Source organism: Chiloscyllium plagiosum, chromosome 8 (assembly GCF_004010195.1).
Source record: "Chiloscyllium plagiosum isolate BGI_BamShark_2017 chromosome 8, ASM401019v2, whole genome shotgun sequence".
Classification (NCBI taxonomy): domain Eukaryota; kingdom Metazoa; phylum Chordata; class Chondrichthyes; order Orectolobiformes; family Hemiscylliidae; genus Chiloscyllium; species Chiloscyllium plagiosum.
In genome coordinates, this window is record NC_057717.1 from 99,877,992 (window position 1) to 99,893,063 (window position 15,072).

Sequence of the window (15,072 nt, forward strand, 5' to 3'; positions counted from 1 at the left end):
TTGCCATTCTGCCCATGTCTGCGTGGGTTTCCTCCCACAATCCAAAGATGTGCAGGTTAGATGAATTGGCCATGCTAAATTGCCCATAGCGTTAGGTGTATTAATCAGAGGGAAATGGGTCTGGGTGGGTTAGTCTTCAGAGGATCAGTGTGGGCTGAAGGGCCTGTTTCCACACTGTAGCTAATCTAATCTAAAATTAGTATCAGTGATGGTGACCATGATAGTTGTAAAAACCCAACTGGTTCACTAATGCCCTTTAGGGAAGGAAATCTGCCATCCTTACCCAGTCTGGCTGACATGTAACTCCAGGCCACAGCAATGTGGTTGACTCTAATCTGTCCCCTGGTATGGCTGAGTAGACCACTCAGTTAAAGAGCAACAAATGATGGCCTTGCCTGTGATGCCCATACCCCAAGATTTAAGAAAATCTATTTCAAAGGCTGGCGGGGAATTCTCCTTGATGTCTTGTGGGTAGTTAACCAACCTGCTCAGATATATTATGACACACCTCTGAAGCAGATAGGTCATGAACCTGGATTGGGAGACAAGGATGCTACCGCTGCACCATAAGAGCACCATAAGAGAACTATCTGGCCAGATAGTTTTCTAGCCAACCTGTCAGAGACATTATTGCACACCTCTGGAGCAGTTGGGACTTGAACCTGGGCCTCTCAGTTCAGAGGTACTCTGGTAGTCCAGAGGTACACTGCCACTAGATCATTATTTTTGTCACTGGTTATTTACTGTACACTAATTGGTTGCCATATGGTCTACACTTTAAAACATGCTTATTAGCTTTAAGGCTCTTTGGAATGTCCATAGATTGTAAAAGGTGCTACACAAATTCATCTGCTTCTTTTTTTTCCTTTCCTTTCCGAGCGTTGACAGCTGCTGGTAAACCTGGCCTAATGTTAGGGTAATGGGCTCTGTGTTGAGGCCACAGTTTTCATTCTGCGCAGTCATCCACTCCATCAGTGGAAACTTGGCTGATTTGATCCAGTGTTCCGAAACTGAAAAAAAAACAATGCAACATTCATTTATGTAGGGCAAGACAACTCAAACCACCAACGATTGTTTCAAATTTCATTCTTATGGAAGTGCAATAACTGTTGTAGTGCAGCATCTTGTTTGTACACAGCAAGGTCCCACAATGAGGTAAGTGACAAATTCATCTGTTAACAGTGGAGTAAGTTAGGGAATGAAATGTTGGTCAGGGTGTTAGGAGCACTCCTTGCTCTTTTTATACCAAACTGGTAGATAGCCTCTCAGTTTAATATTTCACATGAAAGGTGGTGCCTCTGACAACACAGTACTTTTCTGCTCTGAAGTATCAGCTCAGCTGACATGTCTCAGGGTAGGCGAAGTGAGATGGTAATCAGCTGAGGCCATGGAAGGTGCTTTACAACTTAAGCTTGTAATCTCCGCATGGGTCCTCACTTAATCGGGGCTTCACCTTTAACTGTTTGGGCCAATGTGTTTCTATCAGATGAGGAGGAGAGAATACCACATATTCTATCAGTGTGTCACAGGCACTGCCTGTTCCAGTAATGTCAAAGAGTATTACAGCACAGAAGAGGCCCTTTGGCCCATTGAGTCTAAGCTGACTCATGTGCACTAATCCCACTTACCAGCATTTAGCCCATAGCCTTAAATGTTATGACATTCCAAGTGCTCATCCACATACTTTTTAAAAAAATTATGAGGTTCCCCTCTTTCCCTCTGGGTGAAAAGGATTTTCCTTAAACCCCCTGATTTTCACCTTCGAATTATGACCCCATCGTTTTTACTTTTACCTATTTTTTAATCAACCTGTTCAGAGATGTCATTATACACCTCTGGAGCAGGTGGGACTTGAACGTAGGCCTCTCAGTCCAGAGGTAAGGACACTACCACTGCACCACAAGAGGGGCCCTAACCCTCTTGGTATTGATCCTTCAACTAAGGTGAAACAGCATCTTCCTAGTTCTGGACTCCTCCACCCCAGAGAAAAGACTTTATATATTGACCCTCTCCATGCCCCTCATGATTTTGTAAACTTCTATAAGGTCACCCCTCAGCCTCCAATGCACCAGGGAAAACAGCCCCAGCATATTCAGTCTCACCCTATAGCTAAAATCCTCCAACATTGGCAACATCCTTGTAAATCTTTTCCAAACCCTTTCAAGTTTCACAACATCCTTCCGGTAGGAAGGAGACCAGAATTGCACACAATATTCCAAAAGTGGCCGAACCAACGACCTGCACAGCCACAACATGACCTCCCAAATCCTATACTCAATGCTCTATCCAATAAAGGAAAGCATACCAAATGCCTTCTTCACTATCCTATCTACGTGCGACTCCACTTTCAAGGGATTATGAACCTGCACTCCAAGGTCTTTGTTCAGCAACACTTCCTAAGACCTTAAGATTAAGTGTATGTCATGCTCTGAATTGCCTTTCCAAAATACAGTACCTCACATTTATCTAAATTAAACTCCATCTGCTACTCCATGACCCATTGGCCCATCAGATCAAGATCCCATTGTACTCTGAGGTAACCTTACAACATGTAATAGGATGGATATATGAATAGGAAGGGTTTAGAGGAATATGGGCTAAGTGCTGGCAAATAGGACTAAATTAGGTTAGGATATCTGGTTGGCATGGATGAGTTGGACCAAAGGGTCTGTTTCCGTTAGGTCTATCCCTATCCCTAATCCTAACCCTATCTCTATGACTCTATGACTCTATCCACCCTGTCCATGCCCCTCATAATGTTATGCATCTTAATCAGGTTCCCCTGCCTCAGCTATCTCTGCTCTGAGGATATCAACCTGAGCCTATCCAACCTCTCTTTATAGCTAAACAGCTTCATCCCAGACAACATCCTGGTGAATCTCCTCTGCACCCCCTCCAATGCAATCACATCCTTCCTTTAAACTCCTTAAAATTATGAAGGAATTCCCCTGAGTGGATGTGGAGAAGACAAGAGAGCGTGCAAAAGAACGTGCAGTGACCAGAACTACACACACACAGTCACTCCAGCTGTGGCCTAACGCCTCTGAAGAAGAGCCGGTTGCTGAGGAGGTTGCCATGGCAATAAGTTGGCCTGCCAGCCTGCACTTCCCACCTCTTGAAGTTGCTGTCACTCAAGGCGCGAACGAGTGCAGCGTGTCAGCGTGTGAAATGAAGAGACGCGGAGGAAAGTAAGTGCGAATGAAATCCGTGACAGATCATCCCAGAGGTAAGGAGGCTGACTTTTAACCAGTGACAGCCTGAAATGAAGAGGAAGCTTTTTTTTTGACCAATCTTCAATTTCTTCCTTACTCTCATTCCACGTCGACTATGCAGAATCTGGCCATTCAGCCCGACAGGTCCTTGCTGCATAGAAGCTTCCTTCTTTCCTAATTCATGTACAGGTCCCCTGAATGCAGGGTTACAGGGATAGGCTAGGGGTGTGGGGTCTGGGTGGGATATTCTTTGGAGGGGACTTGATGGGCCAAATGGCCTGCTTCCATACTATAGAGTTTCTATGATTCTATAAATATGTCTTTCTATTCCTCATTCTCCCCATGGATTTATTGAATTTCCCCTTAAATACAGCTAACTTCCAACAGCAGTAAATTTCACATTCTCACAACTCCCCTGGATTTCTCCTGAGTCCCCCATCAGATTTTATTATTGCTTGGCTCTATGCATAGCCTCTAATTTTGCACTCTCATGTCTTCTCCACATCCACTCAGTGGAATTCCTTCATAATTTTAAAGTTTACTTGGGTCACTTCCATGTAAGTTTCATAGAATCCCTACAGTGTGGAAACAGGCCCTTCATTCCCACAAATCCACACCAACCCTCTGAAGAGTATCCCACCCAGACCGATTCCCCAACCCTATTACGCTACTTTTCCCCTGACCAATGTCCCAAAATCTAGACATCCCTGGACACCATGGGACAATTTAGCTTGGCCAATTCACCCTAACCTGCACATCTTTTGACTGTGCGAGGAAACTGCAGCACCCCAAGGGAACCCATGCAGACACAGGGAGAATGTGCAAACTCCACACAGATGGTCGTTCGAGGCTGGAATTGAACCCAGGTTCCAGGTGCTGTAAGGCACAGTGTTAACTACTGAGCCACCGTGCCGCCTCACAATATGTATCTTTATCAAAGAGAAGCTAATGGCTTTCTGAAGCTCATTATTTGGTCCCCATGATTTTTTTTTTGTCTCTTGTCCAGACTTCATTGCTTCCATGTTATTTTTCTATTCAATGGAACTGGGCACTGTGCTCTGTCAGTGCACTCTGACCTTGATCCTATACAAGTTTCAGGGAACAGTGCTGCGCTGCTTAAATTCTGTGATACCAGATGTCAGATGCCACTCCAGTGGGGTTTCTAAAGGATAGGATTGAGGCGCACAGTTTCGGCAGGGTGGTGGGAGCTTCTATAACGTTGTTGTACCTAACCCGAGAGCTCTTCATTACTGGAACTACACTCCAAACCTGAAATCAGTCATCCTGCTTTATCTGACAGAGGCAGATCAGTCAGATAACGTATTTATTAAGACAGGAAAGCCTTTTAGTCTTTCTTGTGACTTCTGAATAAGCCTCTGTAGCTTCTACTTTGACTACCAAAGCCAGAACAGTCGAAGTATTCATCAAACTTGGTTTGGTGTGAACAATTCTTTCTGTAATTTGTATTACATTCAGTTTGATCAGTTTGCCCTATTTATCCTAGACTTACCTACTCCAGATTTACCTCACCCTCACCATTTTCTCCCTTACCTTTCTACAGTTGTTTCTCTCACCCGCTGATCTCCTGCCTAATATCACTGGAGATGGACCTCTCTGGGCTACCTTTAGGAATTGATTTTGTGTCTTTATCACGAAAGACTAAGTGGAACGAAGGAACCATTCAGCCCATCAAGCCGGTCCTACCATTCCCAGACCTTGTACTGTCTGAAATTCTTTGGTCAACAAAAACCTAGTAATCTCAGTTTTAAAATTAACGTAGCACCAGTTCCTAATGTTGGAGAGAGCTCCAAGCTTACATACTGCCTTTTGCAATTAGCATTATTTCAGATTTTCACTCCTGTCTCTGGATGGATGGGATACATTCCCAACCTCCTCCATTCCTCCTTTTGATTATATACTTGGCTTCCCGAGTCATAATTGTAAATTGGAAGGTGTCCTGCTGTGCTCAAGATGTGAGCAATAAATTAATCAAATCAGATGTGATTTGAAAGGGTTCTTCTGTACTGACTTAAGCCCTACCAATTTATCATTCTTGTTTGTTATTCATCTTTCTTCATTAGTTGTAGCACTAGGTGCCCTGAAAAGAAACACTCACGGACAACGTTACCTCAGCCTGAGCCAATACACGTTCTTTTATTGCCAACCTAATTTCAGTCTAGCTTACTCAGCATGTTGTTGTGAATCATCACTTCCCGTGAGGTCGGTATTGTCACGCACTGGGGACTGCCGGTTGCACATTTCCTGTCATGTTCACGTTTTGCAGCTGTGTCCAGTTCTGTCTCCAAACAGTGAAACCAAGAATGGGAAAGAGTCCCGTCCCAGAATGGACCTCTCAGTGGTTTCTGCTGATGCTCAAGTCGTTTGTGTTCTAAGAGGGGTCTCTCGTGTCACTGCAAGGAGCACCATCCACGACTGTATCTGCCGCCGAGGTCAGAAAGGGGTCACTGATGCACTACGGGCTGATTCTTCCAAGGCTGAGTTTTCTTGAGGTGAAGGCCGATTGAAGGAGTGGCAGATGCTATGGTTTGGTTCATAAATGAGCAAGGAGGCGATCAAATGGGTTGGACAAGGTTCTTTGTCCTCATCCAAAGATGATCTTGTACAGATATTTTGTTTTATGCAGGGTGGAAGGCATCTAACTGCCTTCAATATGATATCGATTCACCTTAAACAGCCCAGTCCATAATGTCTGCTGCTGTGAGATAAAGGTTAGAGGCAAGTACGGGGACGGCAAATGATACACTGGATGTTGGAATAATGGCAAGTTGGCAGAAGACGGTAAGGAAGGGCATTTAAGGGATATGAAGCTAAGATAGCTGGGTGGAGTTGATGTATATATCAGTATGCGACTACATAAGTGGCTGTCTGACCGACTTCTGATCCATTATTGCTTTGCATCTAAATGTACTGTTCTTCATCTCCGGGAATCCTTGCTGCTAAGATTCGGACATTGCAACGGAGAGGGTCATTGTAAATCCAAATGCATGACAGATGAGCAGTAAATGGGAGTGGGGGTAGGAACAGTTGAATATTTAACACACTTGACATCTCTTATCATTTTCCGAAACCTGTCCCTCTGGAACTGCACCCGAGTGTGGGCACAAACGCAGAGTCTCGGAGTGCAATCTTTTTGCTGCAAAGACAGGGGCAGATTCCTGTGAATGGCAAGGGGGGGTCCAAATAGAGTGCTGGAATCTGGTAAAGGGTGATATATCAGGGGGCTGAGGTTGACAATTGGGCTATTGTGGTACTTGTTACCTTGTCATCTTAACAGAGTCCATTTTCTAACCTCCCTCCCTCTGCCATTCATCCATGTAACATAATTGACTTTAATGTGGGAGTGGTGATTGGGGGAAGGCAGGGTTGTGGTTCTGGAGAGAATTTGTTTCTGTCCGTCAAGGTTTTTGGGAAGTAGGTGACCCTCCTCTGTTCTCTGCTTATCAAAAGCCAACTTTGCAGCCAGTGTTACATTCTTCAATTTTTCTGTTATGGCACTGATTTGTTGTCACTTAAAAGCTAATTGCTGAGTAATATTGCCAAATTGGAGGTTGCTCTCTACCTCATGGCCATTCCATACAATGAAACGATGTGCAGACTATCCCTGAATCCATTCCACGTTGGACCCTCCTGCTGTCTAATGGTAAGAGTGTCCACAGGATGAGGACTCGGAGTGTTGGAACCCACAGCTGCAGGCTCCTGATTGGGCACCTGCACAGGTCTTGGCTCCGGGATCCTTTGGGCTCCCGCAGCTACAGAAGGATTCATTGCCTTTCGAGCACTGGTTGGAGCTGGCTGAGGTTTCCTTTGGCTCTACCCACTTGCAGCCTCCGTTTGCTGGCTTCGAGTCTCGGCACGTACAAATCTTCCCTTCCTCTTTTGATTTCTCGCAAGCTTCTGCAGGTTTCGGTCTCTCTTCAGGCTTCGGTTTGGCACAAGAACTTTCTGCGGGTTTTGGCCGCTCTTCCTTGGCTTTCTCTGCTTTTAGTCTCTCACATTCGGCTTTCTTGGCCTTTTGTTTCTCCTCTTTCTCTTTCTCCTCTTGGGGCTTTGGTTTCTCGCATGTGTCCGTGGCTTTCTTGGCCTTTTCTTTCTCCTCCTTTTCCTTCTCCTCCTTTTCTTTCTCCTCTTGGGACTTTGCTCGCTCACATGTCTCTTCACCTGCCTTGGGTTTTTCTTTCTCCTCTTCCGGCTTTGGCTTTTCACAACTTTTGTCCGCTTTCTTCTCTTCCCCAGGAGGTACTTCACAGCTCTCTCCCTCTTTCTTGGCTTCGGCAGGAGCTTCCTCTTTCTTGGCTTCGGCAGGAGCTTCCTCTTTCTTGGCTTCGGCAGGTGGTTCCTCTTTCTTGGCTTCGGCAGGTGGTTCCTCTTTCTTGACTTCCTCGGGCGGTTCCTCTTTCTTGGCTTCCTCAGGAGGTGCCTCCTCCTTGGCTTCTGCAGGTGGTTCCTCTTTCTTGACTTCCTCGGGCGGTTCCTCTTTCTTGGCTTCTGCAGGTGGTGCCTCTTCCTTGGCTTCTGCAGGTGGTGCTTCCTCTGGGGCCGGTTCAGGTGGTGCCTCTTCTGGGGCCGGTTCAGGTGGGGCCTCTTCTGGGGCCGGTTCAGGTGGGGCCTCTTCTGGGGCCGGTTCAGGTGGTGCCTCTTCTGGGGCTGGTGCCTCAGGTGGTGCCTCTTCCTCAGGTGGTGCCTCTTCTGGGGCGGGTTCCTCAGGTGGTGCCTCTTCTGGGGCGGGTTCCTCAGGTGGTGCCTCCTCGGGCTGCCCCTCTTCCGCAGGAGCTGCAGCTTGCTCGTCGTCCGCCATTTCCACAAGAGTTGGTTGGCTTACAGCTGACACAGGTCTTCATGTGTGAACATGGGCCCTGACTGCCGGCAACTTGATGGACCATTGGGGCATCACAATGAAGCTTAGGCCTTTTGTCACCTGATATACACCTTGTTCTGACTGCAGCAAGGCGGGGGGTGGGTCACAGGTGGGGGTGGGGAGGAGAGGAGGAAGACAGAGGGAGGGGTAAATTTGATGTAACTACTTCCGTTTACAGATGCCGAGTCCTGTTTTAGTGACCCTTCTTCCCACCCCAGTTCCGAGCAGCTAAAGTTCAAATCGGGGTGGGGGCATGTGGACATGCAATTGGAACCTCCCCTGAGCTCACTAGGTAATGCTTATTGCATCATGACAACATCATACACAGCTTTGTTGCTTGTTCCTTAGCAACCTTCTTTCTAGACACTGTAATTCTAGAATATAGATAGAGATCAATGACACTAACTCCTATATGCCTTGTTCAATCTTCTATCCTGACCTGGTCATCATCATTTTCCCTTCATTATTGATGATGGCCATTTCGTGCATTCACGTTGTCACAGCTTCTAATGTGGTTGTGATGCCTGACCACCAATTTACAAGGCTTTCCAATTTATTGGCAAGAGTGAATTGTCCGATTGCACTGTCTAGCCTTTCTATCTTGCCTCTGGTATTTGTAACTTGAAGGAAACAACGTCATGACTGAAGATTGCTCGGTTCTCATGCACATTTCCATCAGGACATGATGGGAATGCCACATTTCCGGATTTGATTTCAAGGGGCCCTTGAGTTGAATATGTGACTACTTTTAGGGATGTTATCATCATTCGTACATAACCACACGTCCACTCCATCTGAACTGGGCTTTGATGATTAATGCTTCAAGTCCAGAAATTTCTGCTCTTTGAAGTCCCCCATTAGGCACTTCATGGTGTTCTGAATGCATCTCATGTGGAAACCTGTCGAATTGTTTAACGTCTTTGGAGTGGGTAGACCGTGTCTCACAGGCATACTGGGGAGTAGGAACTACCATTTGACTTTGCAAGTTTTGTTGTAAGTTTGATCCCTCATTTTACTCAGAGTCTCTAATGTTAAATTTGAATTGAATTAGAATTAGAGTCCCTACAGTGTGGAAACAGGCCCTTCGGCCCAACAAGTCCACACTGACCCTCCGAAGAGTGACCCACCTGTAAGAAACAAACTCAATAAAATTTTAGACGAGACCAACAAATCTGGAAACAAGACAATTTATTACGGACTTGCAAGTACGGGCTGCAACTGCACAAAGCAATTGAGCAAATTAGACTTGGGTTAGTTTACAATTATACCTTTGAGCTGAGTGAGGTCACCTCTCCAGACTCCTAATTACCCAATCTCTCTTACTAGGCTATACAACTGCCCATCTTCGCTCGACCCTTGTTAATTCCCCATCCCCATGTTAGCAACCTTCCTCCATGTTAGTGCTGGCATTTTCATTATTTTGTCGATAGTACATCAAGATATAGTTTAACATTTTGTATCAATACTGCTGGTACATCCCATTCTCCGTACACTTCATCAATTTTGTATCATTTTTGTACAGCTCAGGCATTTTAGTTATCTCAGTTTTTTTGCCGAAATCTTATTTTAAAAGAGTTAACTTGACTCCAGAATTAATATTTAATTAACCATAATTAAAAGTAAAGATACACTTCCCTAAGTACCTGCAGAGTTAATAGTTTTTCTGCTGGACCCCTTTTCTTCATGTTTTTATATACCTGCAAAAACAATACTTCTTTTCATTTATAACAACTCCCCCATTTCTTTTATTTTACTTTTTGTTGTTCTTGCAATTTTTATCCTCTGCCCTCTTTTCACCCTAAGGTGTAGACGTTCACAATCTTACCGTTTCTACTCTCTTAAGTCTGCCTTTTTTTCAAACTGTATGAGTAATCTATTACTCTTTCTTGTGTGTTTAATGTTGTCATGATCATCATTGATTGTTGACCTCCCAAGGACATTATCAACTTACTCATTATCCACTTTAACATGTTAAATCCTATTATTAGTCCTACTATTATTAGTAAGACATAAGTGCCTAAATTAGCTAACCATTTTCCCCAACTGGTCAGTCCCCAGTCACCCCATTCCCATCTCTCATCTTTTCGAAGTTTATTCTCAATTTCTTTTATATTCTTTATCTTTTTCTTTACTATTTCTGCCTTATCTTCCACTAGGGAAGTGTCGTCTGGGATGAAGGTGCAACATTCCTTACCAATTAGTGCACAGGTTCCCCCTTTTTCGGCCAAGAGATAATCTAGAGCCATTCGATTTTGTAAAGTTGTTAATCTTGTGGCAATCATTTCGGTGGTTATGGCCGATATTTGGGTCTGAGTTTCTTCCATTACATCGGAGGTATTATTAGTTAATTTCTCAAGGGCAGCCGCCAGTTTATGTATCTCTCCCCCTGCCGTTGCAGTACCGTAGCTTGGGAATAATGTCCACAACAGACGATCAGAGACCTCTCGGGTCTTACGTTTTACTTCCCCTTCATTTCTTAGGTTGTGTTCATGTTTTTCTAATCGGAAGTGAGGAATTATATAAGCAAGATAACAGCAGCCACTCCAGCTTTTCTTGTTTTGAGGCAATGACTCATCAACATTAAAACATGCACTTCTTCCTATACATTCAGTTATTCGAATGTATTTCTCCCCGGGAATAAATGGATAGGCCTTCCAGCCGCATATCCAATATGTTCCATTCAATATTTGGGGAACGGTCTTGGCCATGGCTTGGCTGGTGTAGACACAAGATGATTTTCCTAATTGGAAGGGTGCAGCATTATTCTGATTACAAAAGCAGGTGGTATTCACTGCTCCTTTCAGTGGGGTAATTTGGGCAGCACGGTGGCACAGTGGTTAGCACTGCTGCCTCACAGCGCCAGAGACCCGGGTTCAATTCCCGCCTTAGGTGACTGTCTGTGTGGAGTTTGCACGTTCTCCCCGTGTCTGCGTGGGTTTCCTCCGGGTGCTCCGGTTTCCTCCCACAGTCCAAGGATGTGCAGGTCAGGTGAATTGGCCATGCTAAATTCCCCGTAGTGTTAGGTAAGGGGTAAATGTAGGGGTATGGGTGGGTTGCGCTTCGGCGGGTCGGTGTGGACTTGTTGGGCCGAAGGGCCTGTTTCCACACTGTAAGCAATCTAATCTAATCTAAAGCCATCGATAATACCCTTGGTTCTCGGAGCTGGTCTAGGCAACCATCTTGCAAAGTTATATTTACCCTTTTCGTGACTCCACATTATGTTATTTGTGCCTGAATCAAATTGTTGCACATCATACACTTCCTTTTTGGTAAGTGGTATTACCGAGGTGGGGATTCCAGATTCACCATGGTGTGGGATCTCTGCACAGACCCAACAATTAGTAAGTCCTTTTTGTTCAGCATAATTTTGGCATAGTGTAATAAAGTGATTTCTCCCGTTTCCTTGAATAGTTAGTATTACTATTGTTATAAGATTATACCAATACCCACCCATTTCTAACAACTATCTACCTTCCTTATTTCTTTAGACGCCAGGAAGAGGTGAGTCCACACAGCCCTTACAATCAATACCAATATATCAGCAAACTTTAAAAGAGTCTTTTTGTCTCGATTCATTCTTTCTTTCTCAGCTTAATTTTCAGAGGATTTTCTGTAGGATGGGCGTGCCACTCCGCCACTGGGGCGTTCACAGGACCTTTGACACGAGTGTGATGGCTCCACCCTTTCTCAGGAGTCCGAACAGCTGTTTCAGTGGTTAGAAGAGTTAGGAACGGTCCCTCCCAACTTGGGTGTAGTTTGGTATCCTTCCAGGTTTTAATCAAGACCCAATCACCTGGTCGTATACAGTGTACTGCAAACTCTAGCGGTGGTGTTTGTACCAACAAGCCTTTGTTCCTAAGAACAGATAATGAAGAACCAAGTGCCATAATATAATTTTTCAAAAATTTATCATTAAACTCGGCTGTAGGTACCTCTCCTTTCCCTCTTAGAAATGGTAGTCCAAACATCATTTCATAAGGGGGAAGACCTATATCGTGCCTCGGGGCAGTTCGGACACATAATAGTACAATAGGCAAACATTTGGTCCACGGTAATCGAGTCTCTGTGACTAATTTAGATAATTGTTTCTTCAAAGTCTGATTCATTCGTTCCACACGTCCGGAGGAGGGTGGGTGCCAAGGGGTGTGAAATTCCCAAGAGATTTCTAATCCTGCCATTACTCCTTATAGGATACTGGAAGTAAAATGGCTACCTTGATCTGAATCTATATTTTCCACTATTCCATATCTTGGAATAATATGTTCGAGAAGGGTTTTTACCACTCCTTTTGAGGTGGCTGATGACATTGGGAATGCTTCTACCCACCCTGTTAAATGGTCTACTAAGACCAACAGGTATTTCTGCTTTCCCACTGGGGGTAGTTCAGTGTAGTCTACTTGTATACTTTGGAAGGGTCTCACCCCTGGGTTTCTTCCTCCTTTGGGTATTTCCCTTATTATTTTCTTATTAACCTTTTGGCAAGTTGTACATCCTATGCATATTTGTTTTGCTAATGTATAGATTCCCTTGCATCCATATTTCCTTAACACAATGTCGCACATAGCTTGGGAGCCCCAATTACTACCTTGGTGTAAAGTAGCTAGGATGTTTCTCATAACTGGTTTACTCACCAATTCCCTCCCATCTGGCAAGATCCATTTTCCTTCAGTTGTCTTATTGGCCCCTATTTCCTGAAATTCTTTTTCTTCTTTCTCCGTGTACATGGGATTCATGGAAGAAGAATCAATTAGGGGCATTAGTACTTGCATTCTTGTTACTGTGTGTTTCATAGCTGCTTCTTTGGCTATTTCGTCTGCTAGCCTGTTTCCCTTTGCTTCTCGTGTGTGTCCTTTCTGGTGTCCAGGTACATGTTCTATAGCTATCTCCCGGGGTAATTTTAGGCTCCCCAATACTTGTCCTATCAATTCTTCATGCACTAATTCCTTTACTATTGATTAGTCCCCGTTCTTGCCATATCTTTCCAAAGATATGAGCTACCCCGTAAGCATACTTAGAGTCAGTATAAATTGTTCCATCTCGATTCTCTCAGTGTTTTAAAGCTTGGTTTAATGTGTACAATTCACAAGTCTGTGCTGACCATGCGTTAGGTAGCCAGTCAGCTTCCACTATCCGGTTCTCATTACCGTCCACTACTGTGTACCCATTGCATCGTTTTCCTTCCACTACTCTTGATGACCCATCTATAAATAATCTGTCTCCTTCATGTAAAGCAATGTCTCTCAGGTCTTGCCTAATCTTAGTCTGATATTCTATAATATCTAAACAGTCATGTTCTAGTTCTCGTTTGTCTAGAGGTTCTCCCTTCCATAAGAAGGTAGCTGGGTTTAGACAGGTGTCTGTTGCTAATACAAGGTCATCATTTTCCATCAGAATGGCTTCGTATTCTAAAATTCGCGAATCTGTTAACCATCTTCCTGCCTTTTGGTTTAACACAGTTCTGACTTGATGGGGGGGGGGTACTAACTACTAGCGCTCCTCCAAAAGTGAGCTTCCGACTTTCTTCTACCAATATGGCAGTCGCTCCTACTGCCTGTAGACATTCAGGCCATCCTCTTGAAACTGGGTCCAAAGCTTTGGACAGGAAGGCTATAGGCTGTCTATTTCCTCCTCCTTTCTGAGTTAACACTCCTAAGGCTGCTCCATCATTTACTGTTACAAAAAGGTGAAATGGTTTCTCTAGTGAGGGAAGGGCCAAAACTGGAGCTTGTATTAAACTACGCTTTAACTCGCGTAATTTTTCTTTTTCTTCTTCAGTCCAGTGCAATTTTTCATGTTCGGACTCAGTCAATTTATAATATAGCCCCTTTGTTTTCTGAGCGTATGACTCTATCCTTAATCTGCAATAGCCCATTAACCCTAGAAACTTCCGTAATTCTCGCTTGGTTTCCGGGAGGGGCAACTCTACTATCCCTTGAATTCTGTCAGGGTTAATGCGTCTAGTTCCTTTGCTAATAAGGTGTCCTAAGTATTTCACCTCTTTTTCTGCATATTGCAATTTACTCCGAGTTACTCTTAACCCCTGTTGTCCCAGGAAATTTAACAACCCATTGGTAGCTGAGCTTACATCATTTCTATTTTGTCCTGACACAAGTAGATCGTCTACATATTGCAACAGTGACGTTCCCTGAGGCATTTTATGTTGTTCCAGGACTTGTTCCTGTACTTGCCCAAATAAATTAGGTGATTCTGTGAATCCCTGGGGAAGTACCGTCATTCAGAATTGTTGTTTTCTGCCAGTGTATGGATTTTCCCATTCAAAAGCAAATATATCACAACTCTCTGGAGCTAAAGGACAAGCCCAGAATGCATCTTTTAAATCTATCACACTAAACCAACAGTCGTGGCACGGTATCTTACTAAAAAGGGTATATGGATTAGGCACCACTGGGTGGCGTGTCTGAACTAGTCGGTTTACTGATCTGAGATCTTGTACTAGTCGGTAAGTCCCATCTGGCTTCCATGGCTGGTGGTGAGAAGGGCTCTGCCTGTGAGATCCTTTATGCACGCCCGGACCCTCAGCCACACCGCACGCTGCCCTCGAAGCGGCTGAGGGGGGGGGGAAACAAGACTGTCACACACCTCCTTCTGGAATGTGCCTCCGCAGAAGAAGTCTGGAGAGGAATGCAGTGGTGTTTGTTGAGGTTCGTCCCGAGCAGCGCTGTGACGCGGGACTCCGTGCTCTACGGTCTGTTCCCCAGGACGCACACCGAGACGAACATCAACTGTGCCTGGAGGATCATCAACTCAGTGAAGGACGCTCTCTGGGTGGTCCGAAACCTGTTGATCTTCCAGCTGAAGGAGTTGACCCCGACTGAGTGTTGCAGACTGGCACATTCCAAGGTCCAGGACTACATGTTGAGGGATGCGCTGAAGATTGGGGCAGCTGCCGCCAAGGCACGGTGGGGAAAGACCACCATGTAACATCTGCCTGCCTAAAAAGAATAGAGGGCCCACCCAGTCATT

At 44.8% G+C, this 15,072-nt stretch overlaps 1 protein-coding gene across 5 annotated transcripts in view; it reads right to left on the reverse strand.

Annotated features, from left to right (window-relative positions):
* Positions 1-591: 591 nt before the first annotated feature.
* The window catches only part of LOC122552233 (skin secretory protein xP2-like), a 42,316-nt gene continuing 27,835 nt past the window's right edge, over positions 592-15,072 (reverse strand). Inside the window, exons 1-2 of one of the 5 annotated variants that reach the window (XR_006312332.1) lie at positions 12,720-12,807; positions 592-1,010 (exon numbers count right to left, since the gene is read on the reverse strand). Coding sequence is in view for 1 of the 5 variants with exons in the window: in XM_043694888.1 (XP_043550823.1) it covers positions 6,868-8,028 (1,161 nt within the window). In the remaining 4 variants the exon portion in view is untranslated. Of the gene's footprint in view, positions 1,011-5,397; positions 9,188-11,147; positions 11,944-12,719; positions 12,808-15,072 lie in introns of those variants that run through there. The other 4 variants (XM_043694888.1, XR_006312329.1, XR_006312330.1 and 1 more) reach the window with 4 other exon arrangements.